This window comes from Budorcas taxicolor, chromosome 18, assembly GCF_023091745.1.
Source record: "Budorcas taxicolor isolate Tak-1 chromosome 18, Takin1.1, whole genome shotgun sequence".
NCBI lineage: Eukaryota > Metazoa > Chordata > Mammalia > Artiodactyla > Bovidae > Budorcas > Budorcas taxicolor.
In genome coordinates, this window is record NC_068927.1 from 10,114,750 (window position 1) to 10,130,704 (window position 15,955).

The 15,955-nt window shown below is 49.5% G+C and overlaps 1 protein-coding gene across 1 annotated transcript in view; it reads left to right on the forward strand.

Moving 5' to 3' along the window:
- PLCG2 (phospholipase C gamma 2) overlaps positions 1–15,955 on the forward strand; it is a 150,146-nt gene that overhangs the window by 68,315 nt on the left and 65,876 nt on the right. Inside the window, exons 5-8 of the mRNA XM_052655699.1 lie at positions 1,578–1,662; positions 3,642–3,725; positions 10,289–10,332; positions 11,940–12,012. Of these exons, the coding sequence (XP_052511659.1) occupies positions 1,578–1,662; positions 3,642–3,725; positions 10,289–10,332; positions 11,940–12,012 (286 nt within the window). The remainder of the gene's footprint in view (positions 1–1,577; positions 1,663–3,641; positions 3,726–10,288; positions 10,333–11,939; positions 12,013–15,955) is intronic.

Here is a 15,955-nt window from a genome sequence, read left to right on the forward strand (position 1 = left end):
CTGGGGCCACCGTCTTGGCCAGACCCTCACCCTGCCTCGTTTTGCAGCACCAGCCCCACCCCCAGCTCCTCTCCCTTCACCCTAGTCCTGCAGGCTCTTCGCGGACATCCCAGGGCAGGGTGGGAAAGGGTCTCAGCCAGTCTGCTCACTCCTCTGCCCGGCCAGCCCCGCCTGGCCCACTGGGGACTTTGTGTGGCTCTTGCCATCTCTCGGGGAAAGCCCTGGGTGCCAGCCCCGGGAGCAGGGGGCATAGGGGGGCACCGGGCACGTGATGGTCTCTGGCGTCAGGGAGGCCGTTAGATGAGAGGCAAGGATGCCAGGGGTGGGGCCAGGAGGCCGCCTGGCCGTCTCCCGGGGTGGCTGCTGGCTGGGACGTGCCGCTTCCTTCTGGGTGAGTAGACGGGGTGGGGGCAGCGGGGCTGCTGTCTGCCCACAGCCTGGGCAGACTTCCTTCCTGGCCATGCACAGCCCCTGTCTGGTCTGACGTCTCTGAGAACGTGGCACACTTTTCTTTGGCCACAGCCAGAGGCTCCCCAGGACTACCCTCGCCTGCTCTGCTGGGCCCTCGGCTCTGCAGCCACAAGGGTCTGGAATGCGTGCCCTCTACCACCTCCTCCCCCGCCTCTGTTCCTGCCATTTCCTGAGAGACAGTTAAACACAGCGCTTACAGGCAGACCCAGAGGCCAGCTCCTCTGCAGTCTTACCTCCCTCATGCAGCACCGAACCTCCCTGAGCCCCAGTTTCTTCACCTGGAGTGCAGAGTAATAATGGTTGTTCTTGTTCAGTCTCTCAAGTCACGTCTGACTCTTTGCAGCCCCACAGACAGCAGCACGCCAGGCTTCCCGGCCCTTCACTGTCTTCCGGAGCTTGCTCAAACTCATGTCCATCGAGTCGGTGATGCCATCCAACCATCTCATCCTCTGTTGCCCCCTACCTTGTCTTGCCTTCAATCTTTCCCAGCATCAGGGTCTTTTCCAGTGAGTCAGCTCTTTGCATCAGGTGGCCAAAGTGTTGGAGCTTCAGCATCAGTCCTTCCAGTGAATGTTCAGGGTTGATTTCCTTTAGGATGGACTTGTGATAATGGTGATAATGATATCTGCCTTCTAAGGTCTTTAGAGCAGCTCCGATCGTGAGTGTTCCGGCCTGTTCTGAATCCTGAGGGTCGAGTGTACTGAGGGGCAAGGTGACATCATTGCTTGGAGGTACCCAGGGCAGCCTGGCACATAGTAGGTGTTCAGATGAGGTTGCCTCTTTCCCTTCCTCATCTCTGGCCTCCAGTGACCTCCTCTTGGTTTGAAACCCAGTGACATTGCCTGTCTACCAAGGTCATCTGCAATGTCTCTGCCCACTCTGTGCATCTCCTCCGTGACCCGCATCCACGGCCACTCCCCTGACGACGGGGACCATCCTCGCACACGGGGTGTCACCCCCACCTTGACCTCAGGCTCTCTGTCCCCAATCACTCAGAGCTGGTGGCAGGTCTTCTCGTTGAGGTGGGCGCTGGTGGGAGTAGCCAGGCCTTCCACTGTTGAAACCCCTCAAGGCTGATGGAACACTGGGGTTCCCTTCTTTTGCAGCATCAGCCTCCGGGAGTTGAAGACCATCTTGCCCCTGGTCAACTTCAAAGTAAGCAGTGCCAAGTTCCTCAAAGATAAGTTCCTGGTAAGTTTCGCGGCTCAGCCTGGCGATTTTGTGAACCCGGGGTTATGCGTGCCTCCACGAAGCCACCGCGCGCCTTGAAGCGCTGTTGCATGCCGTGCTCAGGCAAGCCCTCCGCCTCCAGACTCGGCCATCTTAGTCCCGACCGAGGCATCATGTGAAGATCTTAGGCCCGCGTTCTCCATCCCGACAGAGGATGTCATCCAGGAAGACCATGTTTACCGAGCTGCTTGGCTCGGGATTTTTCCATCAGTCTAACTTTCCCTTTCCCTCACCAACCCACAGCCTGTTTTTCTTTTAATAATATGAACACATGTGTTTCATTTGGAAAATATTATGAACGATTCCTTATGTAGGTTGCCAGGGAGGTGGCATTTTGTATGCAAGCCCTGATAGTGGAGCTGTTGGAGTTGGCTCTTCTCTGCCCTTCCCCCCTTTCCCAGCCCACCCTCCACCCACCCACCCTTCCTTCCATCCCTCCTTCCGCCATCATTTCACTTCTGTTCCTGTGTAGCTAAGCTGTTGGTAGATCTGGGGCAGGTTGTTCCATGAGTGAGGGGATAGTGTAGGTCGGGTGGGGCTTTTCTGAAGGGTGTAGGGTGGAGATGACCCTGGGCATCCTTTCTGGCCTTCACAGAGGTCCGGACTCTTGTCAAGGACCCCAGCAGGACTCCATCCCAATAGTCCCAGTTGGAGGCTTTCAGGGCCATGCCGCAGGACTCCTCAGCTTAGAAAAGCTCATTCATTTTGTACCCATGAGTTCCCAGAAGAGTTAACCCATTTTATGGCGTATCTGGCCATCTTTTGGCCCACCCCCATCATTTCAACTCGTCCAAGACGGCAAAACCAGAGAAGGGTGGGGATTGAGAGAAGAGAGACGGGAGAAGCATTTACCACTGGCCACCCCGTAATTGGGATTTTGTCCCTTATCATGCCTTAACCAAGCAGGTGCTACGTGAATGTTACCTGGTTTGGTTTCAGGGAAGTCCTAGCGGGGTAGTGGCGGTTCTCCCATTTCACAGAGGAAGAAACTGGGAGTTTGATGGAGCTAAGTGAATTGGGACAAAGTGAAGTGAAAGTCGCTTAGTCGTGTCCAACTTCTTGTGACCCCATGGACTATACAGTCCTTGGGATTCTCCAGGCCAGAATACTGGTTCGGGTAGCCTTTCCCTTCTCCAGGGGATCTTCCCAACCCAGGGATTGAACCCAGGTCTCCCACATTGCTGGTGGATTCTTTACCAGCTGAGCTATGATGAAAGCCCAAGAATACTGGAATAAGTAGCCTATTCCTTCTCCAGCAGATATTCCCGACCCAGGAATTGAACCAGGGTGTCCTGCATTGCAGGCAGATTCTTTACCAACTGAGCTTCCGGGGAAGCCACGAAGCAATTCAGCGGACAAGCCTTGACTGGAGTTGAGCTCTATTAACTCTAAAGGCTCGGTAGTTTTTCTTAAAGTACAGTGAAAGTCACTCAGTCATGTCCGACTCATTGCGACCCCATGGACTGTAGTCTGCCAGGCTCCTCTGTCCATGGAATTCTCCAGGCAAGAATGCTGGAGTGGGTTGCTGTTCCCTTCTCCAGGGGGTCTTTTCTACCCAGGGATCAAACCTGGGTCTCTTGCATTGCAGGCAGATTCTTTACCATCTGAGCCACCTGGGAAGCTGTGCTTTAAAAATGACCTGTGTGTACATACCCTATAAGTACGTCTAGATTTGAAAGTGTCTCCTGCCCCAAAAGGAGGGGTTCCGCATTATGCCTGTTGGAATTCTGGCTGAGACCCTTCCGTTTTGGGGAGTTGAAGGATCTTACCTGGGGTCCCTGGTGGGTATGTTTTCCAAGCAGAGAGGTTGGGTTCAGAGGAATGCAAGTTTGCTTTCGGCTAGTGTTGTAGTACAGCTGGCTATTTCTGTGAACAGGGAGGAGGCATTCTTGTGGTGGACACAAAAAATTGTGTGGTCACTTTTTTTTTAATTTTTACAGGAAATAGGCGCACACAAAGATGAACTCAGCTTTGAACAGTTCCATCTCTTCTATAAAAAACTTATGTTTGAACAGCAAAAATCGGTAAGAGGATTCTTTTCTTCTCCATTCATTTTTTTGAAGGTTTTGATAGTCTTGTTTGACCTTATTTTTTAAAATTGAAGTCTAGTGATGTATAATGTTTTATAAATTACAGGTACACACTTTTTAAAGGTTATACTGCATTTACAGTTATTTAGATTCCACGTGTGAATGATGTCATACAGTGTTTGTCTTTCTCTGACTTATTTTACTTACCATGATACTCTCTAAGTTCATCCATGTTGGATATGGCCGTATTTCAAAGGAATTATGCAATGTTTCATTCTTTTTATGGCTGAGGAGTATTCCACTGTGTGTGTGTGTGTGACATCTTTATCCGTTCATCAGTTGTTGGACATTTAGGTTGCTTCTGTATCTTGCCAGTTGTTAATAATGCTGCTGTGGACTTTGGGTTCCTGTATCTCTCTTAATTAGCACTGTTGCTCCTTTTGGATATATATATACCCAGGAGTGGATGTGCTGGGTCATATGGTAACTCTGTGGCTAGTTTTTTTGAGAAACCTGCACAGTGGCTGCATCGGTTTATATTCCCACCAACAGTATCTGAGGGTTTCCTTTTCTCCACGTCCTCGCCAGCGTTTGTTACTCGTGTTCTCTTTGATGATGGCCATTCTGACAAGTTCGAGGTGGCACCTCGTTGTGCTTTTGCTTGACATTTCCCTGATGATTAGTGATGTGGAGCTTCTTTTCTTGTGCCTGTCGACCATCTTTATGGGTAGGACGATTCCTAAGCAAACGATCAAACGATGCTTCTGTTTCCCCTGGGTTTCAAAGTCTGGCCCGTTCCTAAGAGACCCATGAGAAGCGTTCAGTCTCCCTTCTAGTCCAGGAAATATACAGTGGGAGTGACAGTGACGTCCTATTTTCATCTGTTAGATGGGCAAAGTTCTCGAATAGGATAGAGTTGAGGGGACAGGGTGGGGAAATGACTGTCTCCTACCTTCTTGGTGGGAATGTGAGTGCCTGTCGGTCTGATTGGAATTTAGTCTGAGACTATTAAAGTAAAAAGGTTCAGCTAACTCTACTGTGTCAACTTGTTCTGGAAGGAAATTTACCAAAGTATTAACAGTTAGCTATCTCTGGGTGGAGGGATTATGTGTGTGTGTGTTGCTCTCTCTACAGCTTTGTTCCTATAATGAGAATGGTTTTTGATTACGATAACGTGCTATTTTAAAATTAGGACGTGCATGCGTTTTGACCTGACAGTGGCATCTGGGGGCTCTGTTTTAGAGAAATGAAAGCACTGAGGCCTAGGAATGTATTACCAGGCTGCTTATTGCCGCATTCCTTATGCTGGCCAAATACCTGGGAGCCGTCTGAATGCCTCTCAGGAGAGTGATAGCGGGTAAGTTATGGTCCAGCCATACTATGGGACACCGCAGCTGATTAGGAAGCCTGAGTTCATTGGGTTTCTGTCCTTCTGGAGGGCTGTTGATGGTATTTTGTGAGGAAAACCAGCAGCAGAAAGGAGGAGCCAGGTCTGACTTTTTGGTAACAAACAGTCATTCTCCTGTATACGTTTGCATGTGTTTTTATGAACAAGGAGAAGAGTGCACACACCTCACATTTAATGTTGATTTTCTGCACATCCTGGAGGGATTTGGGAAAATGTGCCGGCGAGATAATTAAATTTTTCTTTGCATCCCTCAGTTTTCTTCAGCCTGTTCCAAGTAGCATGCTACTTTTGCAATGAAAAAAAAAGTCCCATTAAAGCATAAGGCATAAAAAGGGAGGTGCTGGCTGCAGTGCATGGAGCGCTGTGCCTCCTGGTGGCCACTGCTGTGGGGACAGGGCTCTGCAGGCGGCCGAGGTGGGTCCAGAGCAGAGAATGGGTAGGACTCTGTGTGATCTTGGGCCAGCCACTGACCCCTCCCGGCCTCAGTCTTCCCATCCGTGCAGTGGGGGTGACGAGTCTTACCCTACCGGGCTCTGGGGAAGACTGAATGAGGGTTTGGAGGTCAGGAGTGCAGACGTTTTAAAGCGATGAGCACGAGAGACAGTTTTCAGTCGCCTTCTTCCTTCAGACTGGCCGCAGGGCCACACCTCTTGATAGGTGACCACTGGCTGTGGGACTTCGGACGCATCCGAGGCAGAGAAATGGGAGGAGCATTTCTTGTCTGCCTAGATTGGGGAAAAATACATGGTTGTATGGAGTAAAAGACTGAGTTGCAGTGTTCATGTTTTTACCCAGGTAATAATTAGTGCTTGGTTTGCCAAGTGGAGTAGAAAGAAATGGTAGGCTTTGGAAGTAGAAAGAGTCAAATTCCAGCCCCCAGCTGGTCTGGGGGGAAGCCATCTTGCTCCATCACTCAACCTCCTCTATAAAATGAAAGTATTAAATCAGGTCATCAGTTATACAGCTTTTTAAACTGTCCAACCCCCTCTTCTTTTTTATGTGAAACCTTAACTAAGACAATTCTGCTGATCAAAACACTTTTTAGATTTAAATCTTCAACTTTCATTTATAATCAGTTCTTGAGAGCAATGAAAATGTTGTGATAATAGTGTATAAACAAAGTCCAGAATAATGACAATTGCTGTCTTAGGCGGTTGACCAGGACTGAGAAAAAATTGATTCACTCAAGATAAGCAGTTGCAAAAAAAACAGTGCTTATCATTTGCCGTGACATTTCAAGCTGCTGTCTCATCAGATGGAGGGCAGGCGACGCTTGGGAATACGTTTTGCATAAAAGCTGTCATAGCTGCCAGTACAGGTTACCCACTGATAGTCTCCACCGTGATCCAATTCCACATAAGAGAACTTTTCACTGTGGTTCTTTTTAAAGCAAATGTTTGTATGTTTGAGAGGGAGAAGGGAGAGAGAAATTTAAGTCAAATTTCTGCATAGTCCATGAGTCCTAGATGGCCAGTTTTTTTTTGGGGAAATGTCTATACCTGTCAGAGATTACCCCTGGTGGCCAGAATACCACGTTCAGCTGGCATTCGGTTGGTACTTAGCCTAGTGGTTTAAATGTTTTTTCCATCCCAGTACTAACCAGGCCCGACTCTGTTTAGCTTATGAGATCAGATGCAGTCAGGGGTATTCAGGGTGGTATGGCCATAAACTAAATGTTTTTTAAATGAATTGCCTGTATTTAAAACTTGGAAGATTTCTCAGTCAGGGGTGTTCAGGGTGGTATGGCCAGAAACTAAATGTTTTTTGAATGAATTGCCTGTATTTAAAACTTGGAAGATTTCTCATTAAGATCCAGATTTTTTGCTTCTCTTGGGAAAAAAATATCACGTTCTGGCTGTATTTGGCGACCTGTGAGTGGAGGGAAGAATGCTTTCTGGTTTGTCCCAGCCCTGCCCCCCACCCCCATGCAGCCCTCTTTACTGATTTAGGGCCCAGGGTACCTAGGACTTTTTGGGCCAACAGCCTCTTCTCTCTCTCATTGGCAGGCATAGCTGTCCCGTCTGGCCACTGCGTGTTTCAACTCAGTGACTTGGAATTTGATTAACAAAGCCCCAGGCTCTATAGATAGTTGCTGGTCTACTTGAGAAGCCTCTCGGCTCTTGTGTATGTAAATACCTCTCCCCCAGCTGTCAGCGGGCTGTGGCTCAGCTGGTAAAGAATCCGCCTGCAGTGTGGGAGACCTGGGTTCCATCCCTGGGTTGGGATGTCCCCTGGGGAAGGGAAAGGCTGACCACTCCATTATTCTGGCCTGGATATAGTCCATGGGGTCGCAAAGATTTCACTTTCACTTTCCAGCTGATGGCATACCATTTACTTCCCGAGTGCCTCGCTGGAAGCTCAGGGCAGAGAAAAGTGTTACCTTGGTGCTGTTAGGAGTTCAGCTGGTTTTCTTGGGCTCCTTGGGGTGATAGAGCTGTTCATGATGGTTGGTGATCCCCAGACTTAAGTCCAGGGAGTGGAGTCCTGCTTATCAGTAGCTATAGGTTTCCAGTGTGAAGTTGCCGGTTCCTCCTCCTGTCTAACTACCGGCTTACATTGCCGCACTCAAGCCTCAAAGCTTCCAAAAGTTTGGCAGCAGAAGGAGGATAAGAACTTAAAATTTCACGTATGTCCACCCTTGGGAGAGGGGTATATCTCCGACTAGGTTGTAATAATGGTGTTACAAATAAAAGATCACAACTAACATTTGCTAAGTGTAAACTCTATGTCGGGCACTGTGCTATGTCTTACATGCATTTAATTCTCCTCAAGACCCTGTAGGATAGGAACTCTTATTATCCTCATTTTATGGACTGAAGATGCTGACGCTCAGAGAGGTCACTTGTTGGAGGTCAGGTGGCTACTGCCAAGCTAGAGCTTCAGTTCGCCTTTGCTCAGCTTCGCTGCCCACCCACTGAGACTTCTTTTTATTTTTTATTATTTTAAAAATACTTTTTGTTTATTTAGCTTTGCTGGGTCTTAGTTGCGACATGCAGGATCTAGTTCCCTGACCAGGGATGGAACCTGGGCCCCCTGCAGTGGAGTCTTAGCCACTGGACCACCAGTGGTCCCCGTTGGGGGGTGTGTGTGTTAGTTGTTCAGTCGTGTCCAGCTCTTTATGACCCCATGGACGGTAGCCTGCCAGGCTCCTCTGTCCATGGAATTCTCCAGGCAAGAGTACTGGAGTGGGCTGCCATGCCCTCCTCCAGGGGATCTTCCCGACCCAACCCAGAGATGGAATTCGGGTTACTGCAGGCGGATTCTTTGCTGTTTGAGCCATTGGGGAAGCCTCTCCCACTGATGCTTTTTAATTCTTTAAACCTTCAAGGGAAATTTCAGACCCAGACGGGCAGAGATAATAGTGTGGCAAACCCCTTTGCTTTTCATCTGCTTCTGCCTTTGCTTTCTGTCTGGTCCCTGCCCTGTACCCCAGGGGCTGGTTCCTACAAACGTGTTCTGCCTCTGTGCACAGGCTTCTGGGGGTTCAGAAAGTGGGGTGATGTGAGACTGCAGGCAGAGGGGCCGGGAAGCTGGGGTGTGTCTCCCGGTCTTTCCTGGTCTGGAGTCACCTCTGAAGCAGAGGTGCCCCCTCCTTCATCCTGGCCCCCCGCGTGGCTGGAACGGAGTGGAGCCTTTTCTCCGCTTCATTGAGTGGCGAGGAAGGGGCTGGCTTTAAGTAAGGACCATGTGGAGTGGAAACACTGAGGGGAGTCACAGGTGGCCTTCCTCTGGATGTGCGGAATTCGGTCTCGGGGTTTGGGTTTGAGAGGATCTGGCCTTATGCCCCATTTGACCCAGCGATGTAAGGGCCGAATGAGTCCAGATGGCAAACAGCATGCCCTGCCTAAAATCCTCCCTCCTTAAAAAAAATAAATAGCCATGCTATAAATCAGGGGTTCCCCAGCCTCTGGGGTCTAATGCCTGATGATCTGAGGCGGAGCTGGTACAATACTGATAGGAGTGCCCAATGAATGTGATGTGCTTGAATCATCCCGAAACCATCCCCCCTCCCCAGTCCTTGGAAGAATTGTCTTTCACGAAACCGCCCCCTAGTGCCTAAAAGGCTGGGGCTGCTGTTGTAAATGACATGTGCGTGAAAGGAAGTCCTTCTAAGTCTTTCTAAAAGAGTGACTCCTAACCCTTTTTGGTGACCTACTTCTTTGAGATGCTGATTAAAGCTACGGACCATCTTTCCAGGAAAAGGGAAAAAAAAAAAAGTACACGCACAGACTTCTGCAGACCTCCTGAGGCTTCCCAGGGGCCAGTGGCTACCTTTTCTAGAACACTGATTTTCCACATGTCATCCTGGAGCGCAGGCTGTTTGGCAAGACGACTGGGGCATTGAGGGCAGGAGTTGTTTTAGATTGTTAGTGTTTATAATCCGCCAGGCGCTGCATCTGTGTCCTGAATTATTCCAATGCTGATCCAGTCACAGCGACAGTAGAGGCTGTTCCAGTCATACAGCCTAACTGGAAGTGGACGTGGTGTGGGTGTGCACGTGTGTATGTGGCTTGTGGGTGTTTGTGCATCCATGCCCTTGTGTGTGTAAGACGCCTGGCCAGGGAGCTGGTGTGGTGGTGGCTGGGGGAGGGGGTATCCCCGCTCCTCCTTGGTGGAGGAGCTCACCGCCCTTCCTCAACAGCTGTGTTCAGGTGCTTTCCCACCCAGGAATCCATCCCATGGAAATGCTGGCACAAGTGGGTGAAGACAGATACGTGGGAACATTCTGTGTAATACTGGATCAATTAGCAGAATATAGAAGGACAGACATGGAATACGGTGTCGGTTTTCAAAGTAGTGAGGCAGGGCGATTTGAAGTTGCTAAATAATAGCTAAAGCGTAAAACAACAGCAAAAAAGCTGGAAGACATAGATGTAACATAAGATGATAAGATATAACTAATTAAACATCCATAAAATGAACTCAAGGAGGAGAACTGCCAAATTATTATGAGTGATTGCTTCTCAGGAATCAGGCTGTGAAAGAGGCGAGGAAGACTTCCGCCTTTTGTGTCAAGATGTAAATATTTGAATATTTACAAGTCATATAAATGACCGTGGTAATTTTTTAACAAAAACTCTGTTTATTTTCGTTGTCTTGACATGTCTAATTTTCTTGTTTTCTGTCTGTGTTCTATTTTCTGTTTCAGATCCTTGACGAATTCAAAAAGGATTCTTCTGTGTTCCTCTTGGGGTGAGGCATCTCTGCTGGGTTGTAGTTCTGGGTGGCTGTGCCAGGCAGTGGCGTCCTTGTGGGTCCTCCCAGCCCGGCCACCTGACCTCCAGGAGGTCACCTCTCTGGCAGGCACTGGTCTCCACAGAGACGAGGTCCCCTTGTTGGGGAACTGACTAACCTGACGCTCAGTTCAGTTCAGTTGCTCAGTCGTGTCCGACTCTTTGCGACCCTGTGGACTGCAGCACGCCAGGCTTCCCTGTCCATCACCAGCTCCCGGAGCTTGCTCAAACTCATGTCCATTGAGTCATGGACTCCAATCAATCCAATACCACGAGTAAATGTGCACAGCATCAGGGCTTGTGGAGTGTTGGGAGGATGGCCTGGAAGGTTCTGTAGAGAAGCCTGCTTGCTTCAGGACGTCCTGGTTAAGCAGGTTGAACCGAATTAAAATGAATCAAAGCACATAAAGTGCTTTATGTGGTGCAGGCAAGGCTCATAAGTAGTGGTGATGATGTGATGGCTAAAACTTAAGTGCTGCAGAACTTGTGAGGCCCTTTACTGAACTTACTGATTTCCCAAGTGGGAGAGCTGTAGTGTGCTGTGTCTCCCAAGCCTATCTACCTGGGAGAAAGGTTTACTGTGACGTTAACAGCACCTGGAATGTGGTTTGTGGCCTGCTGACCTGGGCCTGCTTTTAGGAACCAGCCCTCATTGATGAAGATGCCCTGGCAACTGTTCCTCTGCTGAGTTCTAAACCAGAAACCTGAAAACTCCAAAGTATTCATTCATCTAAATGAATCTGATTTGTTTGCAGTGTTTTACTGAAAAGATTAGTGTTGGACCATGAGGCTGTTAAGAAAGAAGGTTAGAAATACACTCAGAGACAGTAGATTTGGACCCTGAGTGTTCAGTAAAGGGAGAAAACTTAAAGCATGTTTCATCTCCTGTATTAAAAAAAACACACACCCTCCCACCCCCACTGCAGATGCGCAGGGAAAAGTATGTTTCCCTGGAGAGCCCTGTTTTATAGGACGTACCTTGTGTAGCCCTCGCGGTAGCTTGGACCAGCGAGGTTCTTGGTCCAGTTGAGCACCCTCTCCCGGAGGCCAGCAGGCTGCTGGCCAAGGAGGAATCTCCCTTTTCTCAGGCGGAAGATTCTCCCAGCAGAGGCCCTCTGCTCACTCCCTGGGCCTGGTCTCGCATATCCCAGCGGGTTCTCCCTGCCTGCCCAGAGTCGGGGCTTCATCCAGGCCCCTCTCCTGCCTCAGAGCAGGCTCTGGCGTCAGTTCTCCAGCGTTGCCACCCGCTAAATGCATCCCATGGCCAGCCCCACCCTGGCCTCTGCTGTCCTGCCTGCGCTCCCTGCCCCTGCGGGGCCAGCTGGGAGCAGCTGGGTGTGGATTCCAGGGCCTGATTCTCCTGGGTTCTGGTGTCAGGACCCTCTTTGCACCCTCCTGGGTCAGGGGTGTCCTCTGGGTGACTTTGTCTTCCCGTCGGCCAGCCCACACCTGACCCTGTGGGGCGGCGGTGGGGGTTCGGCTGGGCGCCCGGGTGTCTGCTGGCGAGGACCGCCTCCTGACTGCTGGCTGCCCTCCTCTAAATACCATCTCTTTCCCCGAGGGCAGCAACACCGACCGGCCGGACGCCTCTGCTGTCCACTTGCATGACTTCCAGCGGTTTCTCTTGCATGAACAGCAGGTGAGGGGATAGCAGGGCGGGGGCGCTGGGTGGGCGGGGGGCGCTGTACCCGCAGTTTGTCACCTTGTCGGCACCTGCCATCAGGAAACGAATCGTCTCCCTGCCCAGTGGCACCTGGGGGCTGAGACTCTGAAATGAGGCTGGCGTCGCAGCAGCCCCTTCCCCGGGTGCAGATGGAGGAGGGGGCGATGGGGACCCTGCAGGGCGGGCGGGGCCCTCACCTGCTGGCCTCTGCTCCCCCACTCCGGCTCATCTAGGGGGCCCTTCCCCGGGAAGCCATCCCTGGCTCGGGGAGGATGGGACTCAGGTGGACGAGCCTGCGGGTCCTCTGAGGGATAAGGCAGCACGCTATCCTCAAACAGGTGACCCGTGGGCGTCTCTTGGGGTGTTTGCGTGTGGGCCCCGAGCTGGGGGCTGAGTAGGAGTTCATGTCTGGCAGTGGTTTTTTATGGGGCCGTCTGGGCAGGAGCTGCAGACTCAGGTCGGGGCTCCTGGCATCTAGTGGGGGGAGCCCAGGGCTGTTGCGAGGCGACCACACCCCACCTCCGCCCCACCCCCGAAGCAAGGAGTTCCCCAGCCCCGCGTGTCAGGAGTGCCTCAGTGGAGACGCCGAGCTAGAGTGAGAGAAGCCTGCCATCCTGTCACGGGCTGTGTGACCCTGGGCAGGTGGTTCGACCTGTCTGTGCCCCGCTTTCCTCCTCTTTGAATGGGGATGAGAGCCCTGCCTCTCGGAATTATGGGGTTCGGAGAAGATGGTGTTGATCTTTGTATGTGTGGGTGTACATATATAGTCACATTGACTATTCAAAAATTTTATTTCTAATCACTGGAATTTCATGTACTTTTATTCTCTTCAGTTGTTTTTAAAGATTTTAAAAGCCTTTATTGAATTTTTACAATACTGCGACTGTTTTGGATTTTGTATTTTTTGGCCCTGAGGCACGTGGGATCTTAACTCCCTGACCAGGGATTGGACCCTCACCCTGTGTGTTGGAAGGCAAAGTCCTAACCACTGGACTGCCAGGGACGTCCCTTGGTGTTTTTTAAATAGACTTTTTAAGGGCAGCTTTAGATTCATAATGATGTTCAGCTTATTTGCTTTAAAAAATACTTTGTATTGTACAGCATCTCAAACATACACGAAAGTAGACAGCCTGGTATCATAAACTCCCGTGGACCGATCACTCAGATCACAGGATTACGGACGTTTTGCCGCTTCCATTTCATCCCTCTTCCGTCCCCACACCCACGCGTCTCCCTTCCCCTCCCTCCTTCTTCGTTTCTTTGCTGGCAGATTCTAATGGAAACCCCAGACTCTGTATCGTTCCCTCTGTAGATACTCCAGTATGTCTCTCTTGTGAAATGGAGCTTTTTTTTTTTTTAAACAGGACAGTAACACTCCTGTTAACCCTTTCGCAGCCAGCACTAACTTCTCAGTGTGAGCACCCGTCCGGTGTTCAGATGCCATTGCTTGTAGGGACACTGATGAACAGAGACACTCGGACGAGGCCGGCCGCAGGAAGGTCCAGGCGGAGCGGGTAGCGGCAGTGGCTCATGATGAATGGTGATCAGGGTGCTGGGGTGCGTGGGAGTGACCAAGAGAAGTCCCACCCACCTGGGGCTGTGACCGAGGGCAGGTGAAATGAGGGCATAGATGAAGTCTCTTGGACCCAATTACATGTAAGGTGCTGAGCTGCCCAGAGATCGAAGTGGAGAGAGAGGCACCCATGCTGTCTGCTTTTCCTCCATGCTCTCCCTTGCACTGAATTACTCCCTGAATTTGTAGGGAGATGTTGGAGTTAAATGGTTAAACTCCTGGGGGCAACTTACCATGTATCCTGGATCACCATGTGCAGGGTAATGATATTCCTGGGAGAGTCGCATGCTTTCCCCACACTGGCCCCGTCACTGGGCTGCCCTCAGAGGTCAGGGTCACGGGCCAGCAGCAAAGTTCAGGGAGTTAGGATCCCACATCTGGGAGCTAGGACACAGACAGCCTGCATGCATCCATGTGAGTGTGCGGGCGGGAACAAGGGGTGAAGCCAGGGGTGGGGCCCGGGCTGTCAGCCTGGTGGACCCTGAGTTGTCTCAGCCCCCGGCGCTCTGTGGGATGCTGAACCGGTGACCTAGGGCCCAGAGGCTCATATGTGATGTGAAATAATCGCTGTAGCACTTGGTGTACGAGTTAACACAGATTTTTTTAGAAACCACTTTGGGCAAAATGCAGTTAATATGAAAACTTTGAAAACAGCCTTCTGTACTTTTAATAATTGCTCTCCTAGGAACTCATCCTAAAGAAACGACAGCAGCGTTTTTCTTTTTTTTTTTGAAGTTAAGGTGTATTTAATACAATCAGAAATATTTCAAGTATAATTTACATGAAACATAACTTGGAAAATATAAGTGCTATGATGCATATATTTTAAAAAGCTTTATGTAAACCTCATGTCAGGAAATGCCCATTAGTTACTGAAGATAGAGAGCAAAGATTACATACAAAAGTATTTTGAGGGACTATCTTATGCTTCACTAAAACAAAGGTTGAGGTTGTTTGAAGTAATTAGGTAAGAACAGATAGGAAATCTATAGAAAAAGAAAGCAATCAGAATGATATCCACCAGATAAGATTTTGAATATTCGTTTGCTCTGAATTCTTTGCCAGTTAAAATCATTTTCTAGATCACTCCAGTTTCCACGGTGAGACTTGTTTACATTCATTATCAAAATTAACGATGACATTTATTATTTTGGTTTTACTCTCCTTTTGGCATTTTTACATTTCTTCCGACAGTCCATTATGCAAGTTGTTTGTTCTGATCTCCCAAGAATTCCTGCTGATGTTACTTCCCACTCCTCTCCAGAATAAGTCGGAACCCTGAAGTCTCTCATCATTCTTATAGAAAAAGAAAAATCTAGTAGTCTCTTTCTCAGGTAATGATACTTCTTCAGGGCTGTGCTTTTTGTCATCTGTTTCTTTAGTAACATCTTCCTCTTCTGATGCAGAAGGAAATGGCAACCCACTCCAGTATTCTTGCCTGGAGAATCCCATGGACAGAAGAGCCTGGTGGGCTACAGTCCACGGGGTCGCAGAGTCGGACACAACTGAGCGACTTCACTTCACTTCACTTCACTTCCTCTTCTGAACTGCTGTCTTGGAAACTAGGGTCTCCCTGCCAGGCCATCTTCCCAGGTTTTACTGCTTCAGCTCTATAGGTCTCTTCCTTTTCATCTTTGGCGTCAGACTCAAAAACAGAAAATGTGAACCTGACAGTTTGTTCACCCCAAATCATCAGAGCTGTAGGGCCCCGGACTACCTCAGCTTTTTCTCCATCAGAGTCCACATTCCAAGGTGTCTCGTCTTCCTTTTCACTGGTATCTTTTACAGTCTGGAATATTTGTTTTAAATACATAGCAATGTTATAATCCTATTACTTCATGGCAAATAGATGGGGAAACAATGGGAACAGTGACAGACTTTATTTTTGGGGTTCCAAAATCAGTGCAGATGGTGACTGCAGCCATGGAATTAAAAGACGCTTGCTCCTTGGAAGAAAAGCTGTGACCAACCTAGACAACATGTTAAAAAGCAGAGACATTACTTTACCAACAAAGGTCCATCTAGTCAAAGCTGTGGTTTTTCCATTAGTCATGTATGGATGTGAGAGTTGGACTATAAAGAAAGCTGAGCACCGAAGAATTGATGCTTTTGAACTGTGGTGTTGGAGGAGACTCTTGAGAGTCCCTTGGAGTGCAAGGAGATCCAACCAATCCATCCTAAAGGAAATCAGTCCTGGGTGTTCACTGGAAGGACTGATGCTGAAGCTGAAACTCCGGTATTTCGGCCACCTGAGGCAAAGAACTGACTCCTTTGAAAAGACCCTGATGCTGGGAAAGATTGAAGGCGAGAGGAAAAGGAGACGACAGAGGATGAGATGGCTGGATT